The sequence below is a fragment of the Taeniopygia guttata genome, chromosome Z, assembly GCF_048771995.1.
Source record: "Taeniopygia guttata chromosome Z, bTaeGut7.mat, whole genome shotgun sequence".
Classification (NCBI taxonomy): Eukaryota; Metazoa; Chordata; class Aves; order Passeriformes; family Estrildidae; genus Taeniopygia; species Taeniopygia guttata.
The window spans coordinates 7,824,024-7,841,050 of record NC_133063.1 but is presented as its reverse complement, the minus strand read 5'-3'; the positions used below and the strand labels follow the sequence as shown (position 1 = coordinate 7,841,050).

Sequence of the window (17,027 nt, the reverse complement as noted above, 5' to 3'; positions counted from 1 at the left end):
TTCTCCGCTGTTCCCCCTGCCCTCGCATTTTATACTGGTTGTCTTGTCTTAGAGTATATGCCCCTGAGAGACAGCATTTCCCTTTTCAGTAAGATTTGTATATTTGTATGTACTGTGTTACTAAAGGGTGTTTTATAGGACAGTAGCATGAATTACTTAGATTAACTTTTTGTAATCTTCTTAGCAGCTTTCATTTTATTTGTGTTTGGGTTTTTTTAGTTTATTTTTGTTATTACTGATGGGTTTAGGTGTAGGGTATTTTTTGTAGAATGATTATAGTCTACTATGGAAGGTATATCCAGGTCTAATGTATCCAGGTTATTTTTCTTAGAAAAATAACATGCTTTTATATAATAGAATCATTTAGGTTGAAAAAGATCTCCAAGATCATTAAGTCAGCTTTTGACTGATCATAACTAGACCATGGCAGTAGGTGCCACATTCAATTCCTTGAATACCTCCGGGGATGTGTACACTACCTCCTTTCAAGTAGAGTGATAAGAGCTCCCAGAGTTAATTTTTCTCCAGGCTAAAACCCCCCAGCTCCCTCAACCACTCCTCATAGGATTTATATGTTTACTATACTGTAAAAATATCTCACTTACTTTTAAAGCATTGTTTTATTTCAGCATCTGGACACAGCTCTGAAATAGGTAGAAAGATGAAAGAAGAGAGGTCTATTTCTGTATAGCCAGAGGTTGTTAAAGAGTTTCAAGCCATTTTCTATTAAAGGCTTCATAATTCAGGCAATTTGCTGGATTTGTTCTTGGTTTAGCTCTGTTTGCTTGCACTCTCAGATGACACATACAACTGTAATGATGTCCCTTGATCTTTTTAGTAGCATAACAATTATGCACAGTACTACAGGGTACTTCTTGGCTTAACAGGGCTACCTAGAAGCGCCTGGTACCCCAGGCAGGTGAACCATGGCAAATATCCATAAGGACAGAAGCAGTCCTTCCTCAAGCAGGAGAAATTGACAGGCAGGAAAATCATAGCCATGATAAGAGAAACCTTACAGAAGTTTTTTCTGCCACTGTGGCTCCAAGGAAATGTAGCCTGCATTAGGAACTGCAGATGTGCATCTGGGATACTGAACCTTTTAGGTATCACTTTTTCTTATCAGTAGTTTTGTTTCCCCGTCCTGTAAAAGAGGGCCCTGTTCAGATGCTCTAATATGTCACAGTTGATGAGAGAGGTAGACATATTTTAAGTTACTTTTTTTTTATATTTTAACCTGACTTTAAAGGTTTTAATTCCCTAACAAGATTGCTTTTGCTGAATTTAATAAAAATCGAACTGGTTTTCTCTTACAGGTCATCCGCACATTAGATCCTAAACAGAACCAGGGTGCTGCTCCTGAGATTCAGGCACTGAAAAATCAGTTGCAGGAGCGGGACAGAATGCTTCATTCCCTGGAGGTAGTAATCGTTGTGTTCTGTGGTAAAAACTCATTGTTTTTTAGTTAGAGACTAATACTTCTATTATACTTCGGCTTTAAATATATGGATTATTTTGTTTTATAGAAAGAATATGAGAAAACAAAAAGTCAAAGAGAAATGGAGGAGAAATTTATCGTTAGTGCCTGGTACAACATGGTAAGAATCTCACAAACCTTATAATTGAAAATTTAAAAAAAGGAAAGAAAATACCAATATTGTTTTTTTCTGGCATGTTTATAACAGCATTCATTCATTTACAGTATTTTTGTTTGAAAAGCATTTTCCAGCACACAAACACAGAAGCAATTTTTAGTAATCTTAAGTTATCTCTATGTAAGAGTCTGTTCCTATAATAACCTTCTGGAAAATAAAAAAAGAAGTTCGTAATTTTAAGTTTTAAAATCAGAAATGGCTCAGATCACTACTTTGTAATCCCAGCCGTTCACTTACACAAATTACAGACCTCAAATTTACTTTAATTCACCGCTTTCCAGTCTTCCATTTGTTTCTAATGAAGGGCACAATCAAAGCAATTCATCTTACTTGCAATTCAGCTGGAGTGCTCTGAGGAATGATCCCTTTAACTTGGGTGCAAATTTAGCCCCATACGAAGAGTGAGGACATCAGCAAGACCCTCACTTAAATTATTCAAAGAAAAATTTAGATAGAAGATAGGGTCTGTGCAACCATACTGCTTTTTCCTGGGCCTGTGTGCCAGACAAGTTGTCACCCACATCAGATGTGTTCAAGATTTCCCTTTGGCAGACTGATTGGTTGTATTGAATCTGCTCTTCATCGACATCTATATCTTTAATGTTTCATTCTGCTCAATCATAGAATTCAAATTCCTCCTCTCAGTATTCCTTTGAAACAGTTTTCTTCTTGCTGTTCTACATCCCATCCTTCTTATCTTCATGAATAGCAACTCTAAACTCAAGCAGAGTGTTTCATTTGTTTGCATATTGAAAGTATTTTCAAATGACCACTGTCCTTGGCCAATTTTATAACATAAGTCCCACTAGCAAGTAGAAGACAAGCCTGAGGTAAGACTCACAGTTCAGTGAGCTATCATGAACACTAAGATGGTCACTAATAGCTTTGTCTGTATCATTCTGTAATTGGCCTCTGCTTTTATGCACAGCTGCACAACCCACACAGCTTTCTTAATTTCCTCATTGCATTTTTGCTGATGAGAGCATACTGTCTCCCAAGATGTGCTTCTGACATAGGAGTTGGTGTTTACACAGATGATGACAATACCTAAACTTTATTCAGAAGACAAGTAGTTTTTTATGTCCACATGCTGAAAGGAGCCAGGAACTGGGGGAAGTCCTTTTGAAAATAATTGTCCAATTGCCATGAGAAGCATATATTGAGTTATTAGGTGGTTACTCTAAACCTGGAGAATGACAGCAGGGAAGAGTAAGAGTTCCACACAAAGTATTAGGAAGGATATCTCACCTTTGTCCTTGAAAATAAAATGCTTTGCATATGGAATTCAAAATGGTTTAGTCAGTATGAAGATAAGTAATGAACAAAATGTAAATGAATAAAGGCGTTTTGTATTGGTATTCACTGAGAAATTCTCTTTGTCCACAGGGGATGACTCTGCATAAAAAAGCAGCAGAAGACAGACTGGCTAGTACAGGCTCAGGACAGTCCTTCCTGGCTAGACAAAGGCAAGCCACGAGCACAAGGAGATCTTACCCTGGTCATGTCCAGCCAGCAACAGCAAGGTAGAGAAGCCTTGCCCTTAGAAAGAAAACTGCCCTGTGATCCAGGCCACTTCTATTGCAAGTGACAGCATTCAAGGAAAATAAACCAGCATCCTTTCTCTTTCTCCCTTCTTACTGCTACTATTTTACTGTTCAGTAAAGGGATTTATTATGCTTTCTTTTTTCTCTGTTATGCCCCTTGCTTGTATTTTTTGGAGTTCATTTCTCTCTGCGTTTTCTGAATGTGCCAAAATTTTGAAAGCATCTAGAGGAGTGCTGTATAATGACAGTCTTATTTGTATGAAGCCTGGTCTCTTACAAAAAACCTCATGTGGACCATATGACAATATAGATTTCTCATCACAGTTGGTACTTTTGTGCCTGTAAGAGTTGTTATGCTTTATAAGACTGTTTTTGTTCAAAGGGAATTTGCTTTTTATTTCATCTCCTATCCTGTTGCTTCAGAAAAATGCTGAAATCTCATTACAGAAATACAAAGTTAGATTAAAATATTATTGTGAAATATGTTTCATACTAAAAACTCACCAATGAGAAAAAGAAAGATTGAGGTTTTTTTTAATCTCCTAAGTGCAAAGTTTGCTCTTACTCTTGGCATTTAGGGAAGCAGGATGATCTTTTTCCAGGTTTTTCTTTATCAACTGGTGTTACCTCTTTTGCTGGGAGAGATTAATATTTTCAAATGGTTTATTCCACTCTTCTTTATCAAGCGTTTGCTTAAATACATATTCTAAAAAGGTGGAGAAGTATTTAGGATGGGCTAATCTGCTATTCTTTCATCCATTTAAAAAGGACATTTCTTTTAAGATTTTATGATTATGGATGAACAATAATGGATCAAGGCCCCAATTAATATTGTTAATGTATTCCAGTTGTCATCCCCTACTAAAAGACTTGCTTTTAATATATTGATTCAGGGTATAATTGTATCCGTTGCCTTACTAATGGTACCAGTGCCTTCAGGTGAGTTTATTGCTGACTGTGTTGGAAACTGGTTGTGATTTGTTGTACTGCCTTTTTAGTGCATAGCTGATTAACTGTTGTAACACCTTCAAGTTGATCAGTGGATGGAGGCTCCTCCTATTTAGGTTCTGTTCCTACAAAGTTGTGCTTTTTTTCCCTGACCAATTCTGTGCATTCCCTATCATTTTTGTCAAAGAATTGATAGACACAGAGAACCTGAGTATTGGCTGGAAGTTTCATATTTATACATCTTGTTGTGATTCAGTTTTAAATTTAGAGACTGGTTTTTATTTAGAGACTGTTTGAACTCTAATGCACAGGCAGTCCATTTATAAATTTATTCTTTCACCTGATCCTAATGTCCTTCTAAGTGGAGACGTTTCTTTTTGCATAAATCCCTTTAGAGAAAAGATACTAGCATTTATCAATCATCTGAATGTCTGTTTTAATTCAAAACTTGGGTAGAATGAGCAATGGATAATTAAAACAAGCACACCTAGATTAAGGGGTAATAAACAGGTGAATGACATTTTTAGGAACTATTGCTTTATCCTCAATCTGTTTTAATCTGGGCTAAGAAATGCATTCAGTATGTGCCTGAAAAATATTTCAGTTCCTATTACACCCCCATATGCACCCCACCCCTTCCCAGAAAACAGATGCTGAATTCTACTTAAAGTTTTATATTCTATTCCTCACATTTGGGAAAAAATGGTTTTCTAAAAATTTTCTGTACTTATGCAGTATATGATTGGTATGGGCTTGCAAAAATGAGATGAGACATAGCAAGTTTCTTGTGTGCAGAAAGGTAACAATGCAAAGGAAGTTGTGGATAATTTCTGTAGCTCAGTGAGGCGATATGCTCAGTCTGCTGTCTCTTACTGAGATACAGAGTGCTCTGTATAGAAATGCTTTCTGTAATCACCTAGATGGTTACAGTTGGTGTGCGATAGCTTCTACAGATCTCACTGTGCAATCAATTTTAATGACTTGAAGAACTCTACACCACATGCTGTATGTGAACAGGAGCAAGACCACTCCTCTAAGGGAATTTGAAGTTCCTCTTTGGGGTTACAGCATTTTATATCACCCAGAGCAAGAACCTAAGAATACCTAAAGCTCCATTTTAATTTTAATCTAGCTAATTTTTCTGTTACAAAGCTGCCAAGGGCTGTTTGTGAAAGAAGGGGATGGAAGCTTAATGGGAAGTTTTATCTCAGATTTGTCTAGTAATTTAATTACTTACTGCTGTTAGGTGCAGATCTAAAAGAACTTGAACACAATCAGCACACTAGAATAAAAGTAATTGCTTTTGTTATGTTAATATTTGTTTTACTCTTTTGCCTCCAAAGATTTGATCACAGGCTAATTCCAGTGAGAGTTAGGAGATGAACAGATGCTGGTTAGAAACCTTGTCTTAGGCTTTTACTTTCCAGTCTCTCACAGCTTCTTTTGCTTCTTGGTGGTTGTTGGCTTTTCTTCTGTTTGTGATTCTGTCTTTCCTTTTCCCTTGAAGATAAGACACTGAAGTGTTTTCTGTAGTTCTCTTCAAAAATAGATAGCATCATTATATAGCATCAAAGAGCAACAAAACTCATATTGCATCTGAGCTTTATTGTTGCTCATAGTAATTGTTAGGCAAGTGAACAATTATTTTATCTTTGAGAATTTACAAATGTGCAGAAATTTTGGTATTTCCCAGAATTTGTGCTAAATATAAAAACCTGAAAATGTACTGCACTCTTACATCTGGTTCTAGTAATTCATTTGTTATGTCTTCTATTAGTAATTAAGAGGAGTTCAATCCTTTTTTCTTCAGTGCATTACTTCTTAAATTTGCTGCATACATCCATTCTTAATCTTTGTGTGTGGATGAATGCAAGTGGTGAACATCATTAAACCTTCTCTTTCACAAGAACAACTTCTTGATTCAAAGGGTTCAGCTTCATTATTTTGCTTGCTTGTTACGTATCTTTGTAATCAATGTATATTAAGAAAAAGAAGGAGCTCAGACTGTGACTCCAGGGAATAAACATATATACAGGGGAGCTACCAGTGTATGTTCCCTATTTGTCTTACCTTGAGTAATTAAAGAATATGAGGAAAAGCCCCAACCTATGGAGCAGAATTCTCTCAGTTCATTAGATAGTTCTGAGAAGTTTTTTTAGGAATACCTTTTTCCCCTGAGGCAAGAAAGACTATTTACATCAAAATTGTAGTGGTAATTGCTACACCAGTGCTGTATCCTGTCCTGACACACCACAGAAAAAAAGACCCTAGAACTGAGCTGAAAGAGAAAAGGTTCTCCAGATCAGAGGTAAAGCAGCTGAGGAGTTTGTGAAAGTACTTCTCTGGACATGTGCTGAGGATCTGCCCAGAGTAATCTTTCTGACAGGTTTTAATTAATGATAATAAAAGATAACAGATAAGTGTGGTTTTTTTAGGATAAATATTTTCATTGTTTAGAGCTGAATCTTAGTTTCTGACCTAAAATGATGATGGGTTCAGATGTGCAGTCTAGTTCATGTACTTCTGTGGAGATTTGAATTTTTAGCATATCCAATCAGACATGAGAGAAAAAAAAACATTCAGGTTCCCTCTTTTCTTGATAGCAACACATAACCACTCGGGTCATAACATGTATTTTCTAAGTGGTGTGAAAACTGAAGTAATTTAATTTAAAGGTTGTGTGTTTCATCCACAGTGCAAAGAGAGAGAAATTCCCCGAGAAAAAAGAGTAGCCAGATGCTACTCTCTTCCGACTCCAGGCACTTTCTTTTGTCTTTCTAAAGTTCCCATAAGTATTCATAAGTACGCAGTAGTTAGTTTCCTAGCAACTTAGGAGGAAAAAATTCTATAAGTAAAGGAAAAAAAAGAAAAATACAGCCCCCAGCAAAAGCTAAGTATGTGTCTGGAATATACACGAGTTTGTGTATTCAAAATTAAATAAATATATAATGGCTACAAGATGCCTTTCATTCTGTTTGGAAATAATCAAATGGCAATCTTGTCCTGCTCAAGTGTCACTCGTTTTATCTCTCTCTTCTGCAGGGAGCACTGGCATTTTTATGTGCATGAAAGAATTAATAGTGAATATTCCTATTACTGCTTTATTATGATCTCATATAGTAAGTCATATGTGTAACTGTCAAGAAGATGAAATCTTTTTTTTTCAATTTTAAAGTCCTTGTTATTTTGACATGTGCAAATAGCTTTTGCTTTTCCTGTATTCTCTAGTATATGAGACCATACACTTAACAGCTTCCTGAATGATTTTGAGTGGGTTTAATTTTCCTGAAGTGTTGACATTTTCTGTAGATTTGGTAGTTGTAAGATATTTTAATGTCACCATTTGATTTTCTTCATGTTAGTGATTTGGAGGAATCCAAACCCTGAATGTGGCTAACTTCCCTTTTTCTTATGAAGCAAAACAACATTTCCATTTTACTTACTGAAGAGACATTTTTTTATTTTTGCCCAACATATTGACTTTTCGCAAGGATTGATAAGGGAGGTATTTTTGCACTCAGTCAGCTATGCAATACTGACTTATTATGGGGTTTTGCACATGTGTTTTAGGTATAATGTGGACTCTGTTTTGTAGTAAGATTGTATTGATAAACTTCAAATTTAGCAGACATTTTCCTCAGCTGGCATTGCATAAATAAATAGCTAAAAGGATCTATCAGGATATGCTTCCAAGTGGTGAGGGTTTTTGGAGCAAGTATATTCTAGGTAGGATTCTAGCCATGCCTCCAGTTTGTCACTCTTAAGGAATCAAGAACATATCCTGGCATGGCTGATTGGATTGGCTTACTCCTGTTGTCTCCCCTCTGTAAGTCCAGAAACGCAGCAGAAGTTTGTCAGTGATCCTGACAGGGAGGATCAGGATACAGCTGGGCTGTAACTAACAATAAAGTGTGATTTCTTTGGTCTGAATGTGGAGGAGGCAGATGCAATTAACTAGTCAGTACAAAAATCAGAAGAGCATTCTTTCAGCATTTTGCATTTTGGTTTTCATTTCAAAATGAATGAGTAAGAACCTGAGCTTATTGAGCTAGAAAGAAGATTCTTACATTTTTAATTAAATTAAAGTCCTCATCTGCTGGAGGATGGTGTTGCTGTCAGCTTCACTGTGCTCCAGATTCTGTCTTCACCTTTGAGCCATGCCAAGGTAGTGCAGGACTATCCTGAAGCATATTTCTGCATTAGTTGGCTCTGATGGCAAATCAGGAGTTCACTCTGCTGCTGTTTGCTTTTATATAAAGTAATTTGGAAAATTGCATATCCTTCAGTCTCCTTTGCATATGGTGTCATTTCCAGACTGAAACCAGATTCCATTTGTCAGATAAAAATTTCTTGCAGCTGTCTTGCTGCTATGGGTCTCAGAGACTGATGTATGCAACATGAAAAGTACTGCAAGTAGAGGGAAATACAGGTCAGTTTGGCAGCCTTTCCTCTCTGGTGCTGACTTTATTCATTGCTTTGCATTAGAGAGGTCCTTTGCAATCAGATGAGGTGATTTCAGAAATAGAAACATTGGTTAATTGTTAAAAAAGCAGTCATTAGTCAGCACTGTGAAGAACTGCTAACTACTGTAGAATGGCACAAATCTGAAGCACTACAAAAGAAAGTATTTCCATTTGGGGTAGATTACAGTACAGAGGTATAGAGCAGTTTATTCTGGAAATGGAAGTTGAATCCCTTAGGATTATACATAACTTGAAGAGAGCTAACATAAAAGTCCAGTTGTTTCTGTTAGCATGCTCCTGTTGTTAACCTGATCATGAAAGTGGATGGAATTTTAAGAGAAAATCCTCAGTGGTGTAGTATTTATGGACTTATAAAATAGCTGTAATGAGACCATCAGACTTTTGATTTGGATTTGAATGTAACATCAGCTATATAATTTAAAATATTGTAAAGAAGAAATTATTGTTCACAGCCACAAAAGGTTAGTGAGGTGGAGAATAAACATATTTCCTGGAGGCATCAGTGGTTTTGAGAGAGTTTTTAAAGCTTTAGTTTAGCAGTATTAGTCAAGTCTTGGAATAATTCTAAGCATTACATGATAAGGCCACAATTTTTTAAATTTATAATCTGCTTTGTATTCTCTTTATCACTCCTGCACATTGTCTGCTGCACAATCTGTCTCTAAGATGCTGCAGATACAGTGACAGGTTATGCTCAGTGAATTTACCCTCTCATCTTGCATTTCTGTTTCCTTCTATGTGTTGCTACCTCAGCAGGTGGCTTTAAAATAGAGAAATTGGCAGACAACTATTTATAGAACATGAAAAGAATTACTAGTCAGGAAGGGGCACTAACAGATGATTTCTTACATCCTTGAAAGTTAATACAGTGTCCTGAGTTTACAAGACCTCTCAAAATTACTATTGATTCAAAGAGAAGCCTGAAGTGTCACTTCTGTGTATGTGCAGCAAACACTTGAAGGACACTTGAAGTGCTACTAAATAGTAAGTTTGAGCTAAATAATAGCCAGATGAGACTGAAGGAGTAGATTATATTCATTTATACACAATAGAATAGGTACGTGCTTATATAGCTTGAACTTTTTATTTTTTATATAACAACTGCAGCGATCTTCATATTAATCCTGAACTGTGTAACTTTATGCACCAAGCAGTGCCAAGCAAGCTTAAAAGACAATGATTGCTCAAAATACACCACCCTCAAGGTCTTAGAATGTGTTGAATGTGTTAGATTTTTTACTCCATTTGATAATGTGTCTCTGTGTTTCTATTTGTTTTTCTATTATGGTTAGTCTTCTAGGTGGATGAATGAGAAGGAAAAAAGAGGGATACACAAGCTACAGGACTTGTAGCATAAATACTCTTTTTTATCTATTTAACCTGGATTTTCCCATCACAAGAAGCATTCTTAGAATCATTTTTGACCAGTGCAATACAAGGGAGAAGGAAGTGGGGAAACAGGCTCTAATTTCAGTCTGGTGAAGCCAATTTGCTCTTTGCAATATGAAAACAAAGATGCCAATTTAGTGCTGTGCCAGTGCTGTGGAGGGACACCTGGGGAAAGTAGGCGTGTGGGTAAAGCATTCCATTCCAGTTACCCTGGCCAGGAAAAAGGGTGCATCAGTGAGGAGGGAGAGCTGTGCCAACCTCTCTGATTCTTTTCCAAACTTAGATTCCCTTCCACAGCATCATGGAGTGCTCTCTTGACTGCCCGGTGACCAAACTCAGATTACTGTAACAAGAACATTTTTTTCTGGCAATTCAAACCTGTATTTGCATGCAAGGGGTAGAACTTGCCAGTGCAGTGGGGCAGTGATGCTGAGCCTTGTGCACAGAATGAGCTCTGATGGAATATAAATGCCTTCAGTGGCACTCAGAGCTCAAGACATTTATGTGACTCTGATTGTCTTTTAGCGTGTAAACACATGCAGAATTGGGTGGGCACCTTTCACTTTATCTTGTTTTAAAAGTTGTACTCACAGACAGCAGGAATGCCTGAGACTTGCTCATTGCTGTGTAAACTTACTTTCCATAGCTTTATTAGTTTAGAATGGTGCCCTGAAGAATTTTACTTAGAAGTGTGTAAAGTTCAGTTACAGCTAAACTTAGATATTGAACAAGGCTGTTTTGTTGCTTTTCCAATTACTGGCCTGTGACCTTCCTGTTAATTTGAACAGTTGCTTGGCAAAGGTATTTTCCCCATGAATTTGCACAACTCTTAAGTAGAGGTGGCCTAACTAAACTGCTTTTAAAAAGACCTGTTCTGTTCTCTGGTTTTGGTGGTTTTTTTTGTTTGTTTTTTTGGTGGTTTTTTTTTTCAACAGTAATATGTTATCTGCTTTTTAACTTTCTTCTTTATTCTTTTATTTGCAGTGATGTGGTTGCATGACCTGCAGCATTATTATAACAGGGACTGTTCAGTGCATGACTTGCTTTTCTGTCCAGACTGCATAACCAAAACTTAACCAGTTCTACACTTAAGACTCATGGCCATCTGATTTCAAAGGGGGATCTACTTGCAGAGAAGCTTACCATCCTGGGGAGTGGCTTTCCCATTTCCCACTTCCACTTACTCTTTCTCTTCACAAAGTCTCCTATGAGGCTAGGAGAGAGGAAATCCTGTATTCACAACTCAACAGGAGGCGTTCTGCAAAGTGACAGAGCAGTGTCAGCTCTCCATCTTACTTCCACTGTCCACTTATTTAATTCTGATTAACAGTATTAACACACAGACTTCCTGCAACATTTTCATATACCGAACTATAAAAATCTAGTCTTAATGAGTTCCTAAAAAGGCCTTTTGGTTACTGTTAAAATTTCAAAGCACCTGCACCCTTAAAGGATCCACTTGGAATCTTTAAACAAATAAAGTAAAGCGAAGGAGGTGTTTTACCAGGAGAAATGACTAACGAATTGCTGCTTGGCGATCCATCTTCCTTAGAAAACCAAGCAAGTTTCATCTGATAATCTCCGAGCCAGGCAAACTACCAGGTGGTATTTTGTTCACAGGCACTGCCTGCTTCCTTAATATGTATATACACAGTAGTTTGTGGCTGTTGTATTTTTCTCTCTACATTTGAGCTGTGTTGTTGGTTTCTTTCAGAAACTTTTTTTTTTCCAATCTGTATACAATTGTTAAAAACAATCTGAGGAAAGACCATGAATGGAGATAAGTATGAAAGTCACCTACACACCAGTATTATGCAGACTGTCCTTGCCAGTTTATAATTTGGATCGTTTATCTTTCACCTGTACTGTTTTTTTCCTTTCTTTTTTTCTTTCTCTTGTCACAGTCTTAGCTATTTAATTTCCAATTGCACTAGCTTGGCTGTTTCTTTGTATTTTAAAGTTTAGATATAAGATTTGCCATATGTAGACAGTGTAACTCAAAATGCTTTGTACTGCCTATATTAATTTAAAAAGCTGCTTATTTAATATTCCTAAATATCTGCACATTTGTACTACTGTATCTTTGTTTTGTATTGGACATCCAGTACTGGCAAGATTCAGAAGACAAGGGAGTGCTGTAGTGTTGTAAGTTAAGAGGTTTATTGTATAGGGGTTAGTACATAACAAATAGGGAAAGGGGCCTTCAAGCCATAGGATTTGCTGGAAAAACTGAGAAGTCTGAATGCTGAGTACCTCAAGTGGTTTGATTAAATCCAGATACAGAGAAACCCCATTCTTGCTCACCTGGATCTCAATCCTGGCACAAACATTGATATGAACTGTGCTGCCTCCAAGGATAGTTTTACTTGTCTGGGCAGTGGAAGAGCCGCCAGCCTTGTTTGCTGAAGAAGCGTTGTGTCCACTTGTCTCTGCAGTCTCTCCTGGTCACACCCACGGCCCTGCCTCTTCCCTGGCTGCCAGGGGGGCTCTGGCAGAGCCACACCTCAGGCGCAGAGGTGCCCGATTGTGTCCGGTGCTCAGGGTCCTGAGTGGTGTCCGTGGCTTGTGCAGAGGGACGTGGCGCAGGGATGGATGGATGGATGGATGGATGGATGGATGGATGGATGGATGGATGGATGGATGGATGGATGGATGGATGGATGGATGGATGGATGGATGGACGTGTGCCCCACCAGAGCCCGGTGCTCTGTGCTGCCGGGCTGGGCGGGCAGGAGTGCGCCTCAAGCAGGGCAGGCAGCAGAGTGAAGGACAGAAGTAGGATCCCAGTGAGAGCTGTGGCGTTTCCCTCTGGACACTGTATCAGGTACTGTAGCTACCAGGTGCTCTGGCTGACAGCTGTCCGTAAAGGCTTCAGATGGGGATATATGTTTTTCCTGGTCCACCAGGGCCAGGGACAGTGAAGTCTTACGTGGCCTGCAGCCAGGATCTTGGGTTTGGTGATCATGAGTCCAGTACTCGTGCAGCAGAGGCAGCAGCATCTCATCAGACTGAGCCCAGCAGAGAGCTGAAGGATTTGTGTCTTTCCAGGTCCTAGACATTTATCCCTTGTTATGTGTCAGGGCAAGCGTTACTAGTAAAACTTCTTTTAGTCGGGTGTTAAAGGCATGGTATGTTTTTCATTTGCTAGTGCTGCTTCGGCTGGGACCACACCCTGCCCCGAGCCAGGCTGGGTGCAGGATCCCTGAAATCAGGGCACTGTGCTGGGCAGGAGGGGATTGCTTTTTTTGTGCACCTGCCTCCACAGCTGTCCCAAAGCGATGCCGAGCAGTACCTCATTTCTCCAAGTGGTCTGTGCAGATTAGAGACTAAGTATCAGTTGTTCTTGAACCTTGATGACATTTATATGTAAGTGTGTTTAGCTTGACAAAAGTTGTTTGAGTTTACTAATGCAACAGAGATGCCAGGTGGAGCCAGTCAAGGAGCTGGCTACTTTAACTAGATTAGCCTGGCATCTCTGTCATGAAGTGGTTGTGAGCTCTCAACTCAGAGCTGATCTCCAGCATGTCTCTGATATACTAACTTCATTTGTGCTGCATAGAAAACTCTCTTACCTTCTTAATAGCAGCTTGTTTGACAGTCCTGAATTAAATGTTGATCAATTATCAAAGTAATAACTGTTTGTGAAGTTGCCAGTGATATATTTTCTGTAAAAGAATTAATTCTTAGAGTGTCAAAACATTAATTTCCCATTTCAGTTCATCTACAAATTGTGTAACTACCAGATTGTTATGGTAGCAATATTATTATACATACCTGTATATAGACGAAAAAAACCTCATTAATGATAATTGGAATCAAAAAGTTTAATATTTTTTCCCAGTCAAATACACTAATGCTTCCAAGGTGATAGAAGAGTGTACAGTTGTTAAACAAGTTGTAAATAAACGCTTATATAAAATGTAAATGCTTGTCTCTCCTTTATTGGGTACTTGCTTGTGAACTGCGTTTCCTGGGGCTCTGCAGAGGAGGGTGGGTGGCAGGTGGGCAGCACCAGTGCATCAGAAAACACAACATCCTCCTGCTGCTGGGACACAGCCTGAGGCACGCGTGCGGTTTGCTGCTCCAAGGGCCAAGGCCAAGATCGAAGTCAGAAAAGTTTCCCCTTGCCAATGGAAGCTTCACAACAGCCAAAGGTGGGGGATAGAGACACTGCTGCTGTGGGCAGGAACAACTGATGGACAGCTCTGGCACCTGGGGAAGGAGGAGGCCTGGGTCGGTCTCAGGATGGGCAAATGCTGATTTTTGTGAAAGAGAAGGCAACAGCCTGCAGGAGATCCTGAGCCCATGAGTGGTTCATGTGTGTGGGGAACACCTTTGTTTGTGGTGCTGGGGTTAAGAATGACGTGCAAAGCCTTGGCACAGCCTTCCAGGGGCTGCTCTATAAAAAGAACAGGATCAGAAAGGGGAGGATACCCTGGTGGCAGCACTGCCAGCCTGACAGAGACTGGAGAGCTCGTGAGGGTGAGGGCAAGCTGGGCTGCAGTTTTTGCTGTCTGGGAAGGGCAGGAGAGCCCCAGAGGTGGTGGCCAGTATCCTGCTGCACCACAGGCAGTGAATATGGAAGCAGGAAAGCTGCCAGAGCCTCACCCTAGCTGCTTGTGATTCACTGTGGTCCTTTGCCGTCCTCAGTCCCATCTGTCACTCCTCTTCATCTTTGGCATGACTGTAGCATTTTCTGCTTCTGAAACATCACATCATTCCCTGCCCCACTGTTTCCCTCACTCCTAACCCAACTTTTGCTATACATCTTTTTCTTTTCCCAGCTCTCCCACCCCTGGAGTATGCTGAGATCCACATTGGTATCCCTCCTCCTGGCGTCCATGTCCTGCTCTCCTCTCTGCTCCCTGACAACTCCTTCAAGGCCATGACTTATGCTCCACGTGGTATGGGGGGAATTGTGCCCCTCTCCCCTTCGCAGGAGCTGGCCCAGCAGGGAGGATGCAGCTCCGCAGGGGCTGTTCCAGCAGTACCTCTCCTCCACACCCCACAGCTGCAGGGCCCTGCTTTTACCCACAAGAGTGTTTATGTTGCATTAGATGTTGCAGGAGGTGACAGCCAGTGCTGAGTTGAAAAGTGTGCTGGAAGCACACTCCAGAAGCTGCACAGTTCCCCCTGCAGTTCCCCTTTTCTAACTCTTTTTTGTCCACAAATAACTTTTGAGCACCTATATACTATGCACATTAAGTACAATAAACACTGCAAATAAATCCCTGTGCCCATCAGCCTATCTCAAGACCCCTTCCTCTTCCTTAGGAGCTAAAACAATTAAACAGCCTCAGACCAGCAAAGTACGGATGTGGCAGAACAGGCTGACTGGAGTGAGTCAGCTATGCCAGGAAAAAGAAGGTTCAGTGGTGTAACTGCTTCACGCGGATGTACACACTCCTCCCGGGTTAGGTCTGGGAGCTCTGGGAGGTAGTGGAGCCTCTCTGCCTCCTGGGACTTCTGTTGTAGCAGGAAATGGCCTTAGACCCTCACAACAGACAAGTGTCTCAAAGCTGCAGCTGTGCACACATCTGGATGTTTGGTTCCTGCACCAAACTACACTGTCCATAAACTTAACAGAGAGCACAACTCTGTGCCAAGATGGGAACCCAATCTGAGTGCATGGCAGAGAATGGAAACTTCCCCCAATCCCCAGTGCCAGGGAATTGATCAAGGCAGTCACAAGTAAAACATGAGGTGGGTGCATTTTCAATGTTCATCACACCACCATGTGCAAGAGTCTTTCTTTGTCCTTGACAAAAACATTAGAAAGGTCTCAAAAAACCAACCCAGACCTCTTACTAACACAGATCAGAAGTTACAGACAGATCACACTGATATTCTGAAAAGCTTTCAAGGGACTTCAACTCCACTGTTCCACTGTTTCCTCTACCACTTTAACATCAAAATACGGGAATGGCTGTGGCAGAATGGAACGCGGCACTCTCTGCACTGACAGCGCAGGAAAGGACACGGTAGGCTCAGGAGAACCATCAGTGATACCACGATCACAGCTGTAGTGAAATAGTATTTGTCACTGGAGTTTTGAGGAAAATACTGACCCCAGTTGAATCCAGGATGGAAGCTGATGGAAGATTTAATCCAAGCATCTCAACCCTATGAACGGTGTCCCACAGGAGGCCTTTGGGGTCCCATGCCCCGGTGGCTGTGCCAGCACGTCTCTTGGAGCAGGATGTGCCTCTCAGTGCTCGCCAGCCCAGAGGTTTGGGACTCAAGAGCTCCATCAAAAGCTGAAAGTGGGGCCTGGGCTGGGACCCCTCCTCCAGGCTGAAGCCTTTGCCCACTGAAAGATGCAAAGGTACCCTGTGTGTGCATTTCACTGAATTCTGGGGGGCTTTAAACAGGGGCTTTGTACATATGGACACACACAAATATTTGAATATTTACATGGCTGTGTCTGTGTGCAGGTGTGAAAACTGACTTCAACACGTGTAGCATTAATGTTGTCAGCTTAGATTCAAAATTAAGCTACACAATGTTGTGGTTATGGTAAATCTTACAGAATCATTCTGTAAGAGTTAAATCAATGATTAAGTGCTGCCAGATCCTTTAGACATAAAGCACTGAGCAATTCCAAGGGAAGGTTTGGCAAGGGGTCCATTGTGAAACTTGTGCCTCCATGGAGGGTCTCCCTTCCCCTTCTGCATCCTTACATTCTCCGTCCTCACCCTTTTGCATCCCCAGTCTCCGTTGTGCTTCACTCCAGATTGATTCTAATCCAGTTCTCATTTGTGTGCTTTATCTATGAGGTAACAGAGCAAACCTTGCCAGAGAACTTAGTGCTTTCACAAATTTGTAATAAAATTGCTTTTGCTGATACCTTTGCTAGTGCTTCATTACACGACCCTGACCATGCAGCCAACACAGGTGTCACTGCACCCCAGAACTGTGCCAGTGCAGAGGATTAAGGCTCCTGCTCCTGGAAGGGGGTTTCCACGCTGAGTATTGGGATGTGGTGTTGGGGTGGTTTTTTTGTTGTT

At 40.2% G+C, this 17,027-nt stretch overlaps 1 protein-coding gene across 5 annotated transcripts in view; it reads left to right on the top strand.

The window, feature by feature from the left end:
* HOOK3 (hook microtubule tethering protein 3) overlaps positions 1-11,112 on the top strand; it is an 81,456-nt gene extending 70,344 nt beyond the window's left edge. For 4 of the 5 annotated variants that reach the window (XM_032744307.3, XM_030258123.4, XM_030258125.4 and 1 more), the window contains 4 exons: positions 1,317-1,421; positions 1,527-1,598; positions 3,042-3,178; positions 11,005-11,112. In XM_032744307.3, coding sequence (XP_032600198.1) covers positions 1,317-1,421; positions 1,527-1,598; positions 3,042-3,178; positions 11,005-11,020 — 330 coding nt within the window. In that variant the 3' untranslated portion in view covers positions 11,021-11,112. Of the gene's footprint in view, positions 1-1,316; positions 1,422-1,526; positions 1,599-3,041; positions 5,463-11,004 lie in introns of those variants that run through there. The other variant, XM_002189459.7, reaches the window with a different exon arrangement.
* Positions 11,113-17,027: the final 5,915 nt, after the last annotated feature.